At 37.3% G+C, this 4,570-nt stretch overlaps 1 protein-coding gene across 4 annotated transcripts; it reads right to left on the minus strand.

Moving 5' to 3' along the window:
- Positions 1 to 340: 340 nt before the first annotated feature.
- Positions 341 to 4,302, minus strand: LOC145889214 (uncharacterized). 4 transcript variants are annotated; one of them, XM_082980116.1, is made up of 10 exons: positions 4,235 to 4,302; positions 4,020 to 4,172; positions 3,886 to 3,958; positions 3,605 to 3,777; positions 2,660 to 3,525; positions 2,452 to 2,559; positions 2,240 to 2,350; positions 2,069 to 2,182; positions 1,736 to 1,864; positions 341 to 1,679 (listed from the first exon to the last, which is right to left on the minus strand). In XM_082980116.1, the coding sequence occupies exons 3-10, from the start codon at positions 3,901 to 3,903 to the stop codon at positions 1,162 to 1,164; spliced, it is 2,037 nt and encodes a 678-aa protein (XP_082836242.1). In that variant the 5' UTR covers positions 3,904 to 3,958; positions 4,020 to 4,172; positions 4,235 to 4,302; the 3' UTR covers positions 341 to 1,161. The 4 variants fall into 4 exon arrangements, with proteins under 4 accessions (XP_082836242.1, XP_082836243.1, XP_082836240.1 ...); XM_082980117.1 differs by having other exon boundaries at positions 2,069 to 2,164; positions 3,605 to 3,780; XM_082980114.1 differs by having other exon boundaries at positions 3,605 to 3,780.
- Between the last annotated feature and the right edge of the window lie 268 nt (positions 4,303 to 4,570).

Below are 4,570 nucleotides of genomic sequence, written 5' to 3' on the forward strand. Positions count from 1 at the left end.
TTTACGATAGTCGAAAAAAGTCCTTCCGCAAATGACAAACTTTCCAATCTGGCCTTATCAAATGGCATTTATTGAGAATAAAATTTGAGCATAGTTAATTCAAGACAGAGATTTGACTAACAATTAGCGACTCTGTTTCTCTGCAATTTGAAACATTTTTACATACTTGTTTGTCTACTAATTATTCACTTCTAAAGAAAGCATTCACATCTGTTTTCAGTAGATGATACAACTTTCCAAGCAATAAACAACCAAGCAACCCAGATAGTAAATATGTAATGGTAACTACTCCTTTCTTCGTTGTAAGAGTTCAACTTTAGTTTATCTGTACAGTGGTGTTTATTTTACAAGATATAATAAAACTCATACGGATATATTTCATGTACAAACATGTCACAAAAGTGTCAAGGCAAGACTTTTTACTTGCATTTTTTCACTATAAAATACATTTTGATTTAAATGTAACCTTTAAAGGCTGTAGGCATGTCTCGATAAACATTATCGCAATAAAAGCCAAGCAATTTCAGCAGGGATAGTGAATAGTGGCATTCACAAACGTTAAAGTTGCACATTCATGATCGTATAAATTATTCTGACAGCCATATCACGTGTTCGTCACGCTTTGCTTCACATATGCCCCACTATAAATGCATACAATTTGCATTTAGTGACCCAAATTTTCCATTAGTGACACAACATGACTCTGTGACATGTAATGACGTCGGGTATGTATGCAAAAAGAAACGCTGACCCAAAGACAATCGCTCCATTCAATTCGAAATTAACATCCTCACAAACGAACGCATACAATCTGGCGCAGTTAGCATTCCGCTACACAAACCATAACACAATGGCTACCGACTCCAACGGGATATGTGGTTTATACAGAATAGCAAGTAAAATTTAGGTCAGTTTATGTCACATGGAGACTACTTTGAAAATAAAATTTATGTTAAAAGTGGAAACAGGATTAGTGTTGAAGTTGTGATGACGCTTGTTGGTTTATACTTAGTAACACTTAAAATTATTAAGAATCATCCATTCGTAAAAAAAACAATTGATGACGGGACATAGCAATCATGAGGAAAGAATCAAGTTGTAATACTGCGAAACACGACACAATTATTCCAAAATGTTACGTTGATGCCGATGTCATAATGCCTACTGTTGTGACAATGCTGTAACTCGTCGCAAATTGCTTTCACTAAATTCAATCAACTCTTTCCTTCTCTCTTCAGTTATGTCTGTTGCCATTCTAAAAGTTTGGATTGCTTTGTGACAAAAATCCATGCTTTCTTTCAGTCGATTTGTTTCCTGGCAAACAACACCAAGGTTGTTTAACAAACTTCCGAGCACAGCATGCTTTGCTGAGTTTTCACCAAACTGTTTCCTCATCATTTCCATTCCAAGTTCAATTGTGGATTCACCCGACGAATAATCTCCGATTAAACCTTGACTCCATTCAATCCAGTGCAAACATTTCACTTCATTCAGCCTTTTATATTCTTCTTCCACGTTTTTAATATTTTGTATTTTGAGTCTCATCGTTTCCATCAGTGGGATCACATGATCACGAATTATTCGTTTGTTTTCAAGTTTTTGATTCGAATCCGATGTTTTCATCAAATCTCCGCATGTCAGTTTCAAACCCACAACACAATCCTTCACACCTTCCACCCCTTAACAGAATATTGTCTCAATGTTTGACAAAAAAGAAAAATGTCCCTTATGCTACCTGTATGTTGGGGTGCCCTCTGATCCACATCTGTCGGTTGTTCACCTATGATGTCAGACAATGTGTGACCTTGAATGGCGTCACTTCTGGATGTGGAAGGTTCTTCAATGCTCAAGTCCAGGTCAGAGTCTAAATGAAACAGAATAGTGACAAAGTGTAGTGGTAGTTTGTCATGAACTAATTCACTGATGAACAAGAGCAGTTACAAAGCTCCCGGAGCAGTGAGAAACAAAACACTAAAATTAAACAGATGTTGCATAGAAACTTAAAGCTACAGAAGACTCTTTCAAACACAAAGCAGTATTTCTTTTTACATGTATTCATTATTCACACCTGATTTGTGTTCTGCTCCATCAAGACTTAGTTGTGATATTTCAGGTGAAGTTGCAATTTCACCACGTGCCACAATAAGGTTACAGCTTCTACTGCCTACAATTCCAACAGATTCTGCAAATATTAAACTATGTGAGGCATCTAAACAAGTGCAGATGATTTAATATATACCTGCTTGTTGTTCTGAATGCATTTGTTGTGACGTAACATCACTGATTGTTCGGTTGTCAGTGGCATCACCAAGGTCAAGGGGACGGACACTCGGGATTGCTTCAGCATTTTCTAAAACATTTCATAATTGCAATGGAAACGTGAAGTTGATATAAGGGATGTAAGATTTTATACGTTTGGTTTTCATACAAGAAGGTCAGATATTTTTTTACCTTTTCGTTGCTGTTGTTCCTGGCCATCTTTACGGTGTTCTGGTTGCCAAGCAGGAGTTGACGAAGCGTGACGAACGTCATCATCATCATCTGGTCTTGTTTCGAAACCTGCAAAGAAATCACTTTATTTCATCACAAAATGTTGCAAAACCAAATCTAAAATTATGTCCCAAAATTTCTGTAAACTTCAAAATTTTGGATAACAAACCTTGGAAACTTCTGCTTCGTGTTGAAAATGTTCGAAGAGGAACAAGTTGGTCAAGGTTGACAAAAAAGGGATCTTTGATGTCCATCTGTCTGACAACATCTTCCACTTGTTGCTCGATCACTTCTGGGTTTTGTTGGTCGAGAAGTTGCTGCAATCTCTCACAGATTTCGATCATCGTTGGTCGTTTAGATGGATCTTGATCCCAACACTCCTTCATCAGTTGCTCAAGGTTTTCAACGATTAATCTGTCCCTGTCATTGAGAGTTTTCTTAAATTCTTCTATAGCTTTACAGTTTGGTCGGAGTCCTTGTTTAATTTTTTCTTGTAGTTCTTCTGGATTACCGTGTGGATATGGCATTTCACGAGCAAGGATCATATGAATGAGTAGAGCAAAAGCATAAACATCAAGTTCCTTTGTTGGTTTCATGCCTGGGTCGCCTAGCTTTTCTGGGGCCGTATACTGGGGAGTAAGCTGAATTTTGTCTTTTTTACTCCGTTTGTTGAGCGTTGACAGATCCACAGTAAGCGAATTACTGAGTGTTGCTAACTCAGCACTTCCAAAGTCACAAAGTTTGCAAATAAACTCTTTTGAGATGAGCACATTTTCCGGCTTAATGTCACAATGAATTAAACGCTTTTCCGGGAAATTATGACAAAATTTAATTCCTGTCGATATTTCACATAACATTTTAATACGTAATGACAATGGAAGTAATATTGTTTGATCTAAAAGTAGTTGCCGGAGATTTCCTCCATCGCAATATTCCATCACTATTCCTATTGAGTATGGCCACTCAGTCAAACCCAAAACACGAACTATGTTTTCGTGGTCAGCTTTCTGTAGATGTTCAAGTTCTTCTCTGGCTCTATAATAAAAAATTATTTAGCAGATTAACGTCCAGACAACCAGTGGGAACTTTTTGCATGACATGATTTAAAATTTACTTTTTTTTAATCAAAGTTCTATCTCGTGGACCGCCGGTAACAGAGAATATCTTGACAGCAATAAAGATACCAAGGATTGTGTAAAATCCAACCACAACGTCACCAAAACCACCACAACCTGCCTCGTACAACTCGGGATGACAACGAATGTCCCCAGGGTTTACTTGGGAAAACTGCTACAAATAAATAAACATTATTTTTGTACAAGTAGCAGTTCAAATGAATATTGCACTTTATACACAACAAGTATGTTTAAACACAGGTAAAGATCAAATACTTACATCACTTGTGGATGCCATGACTTTATTCAACTCTTTGTTTTTATTTTTACAAAATTTCTAACATAAAAAAGACCTAAAAGATATATGAGAACTATTATTATAAATGCCAGTAAAAAAATTAAGCTTCACCGAACCTGCAGATACACCGAACCTGCAGCAAAAGCGCACACAAATCCCAAGTAGCTGTCTGGTGCGCAGGTTGTCGTTAATTCCTGGCGTTTTTCTTGAACCAAATGTAATATATCGTTGCTGGTGTACTTACATTCCTCGATAATTTCAGCTAAAACCTTTTCCAAAAAAAGAAAGTACTGCTTCGCTAAACGCTTTTTATACTAAAAAGGAGACTTACATAACTCCTCCAAGCCAATCTGTATATGTCGCATTGTGACGTCAAACCCATTCTTGACACTAAATCGGTTGAAGAATGGCCATTACATAGTCAGTAATAGCTAAAACAGATATCAACAGGACAACCATGCGTCCCGTTACCTTGTATATTACCATAGTCCATACATGCGTTACGTCTGGACTACCATGTTACCAATTATACGATGGTTCTATTGCAGTCAAGATTGTCGGTTGCTGAGCTCTGTGAACTAGGTTCCTGCCGATAATAATTTCCTTTGTGCCTTGTCCCACCCAGAGAAATATCTGAGCCTGTGCGACACCTCAACCTCGTTGAAAG

This window comes from Ascidia mentula, chromosome 2 (genome assembly GCF_947561715.1).
Source record: "Ascidia mentula chromosome 2, kaAscMent1.1, whole genome shotgun sequence".
Lineage (NCBI taxonomy): Eukaryota > Metazoa > Chordata > Ascidiacea > Phlebobranchia > Ascidiidae > Ascidia > Ascidia mentula.

What these genes read in the sequence shown, in the direction of transcription:
- LOC145889214 (XM_082980114.1), bottom strand. An exon ending in AGAACTTTGATTAAAAAAAA is followed by an intron (nt 3,526 to 3,604) that starts GTAAATTTTAAA and finishes TTTTTATTATAG; the next exon opens with AGCCAGAGAAGAACTTGAAC. An exon ending in GCATTCAGAACAACAAGCAG is followed by an intron (nt 2,183 to 2,239) that starts GTATATATTAAA and finishes TAATATTTGCAG; the next exon opens with AATCTGTTGGAATTGTAGGC.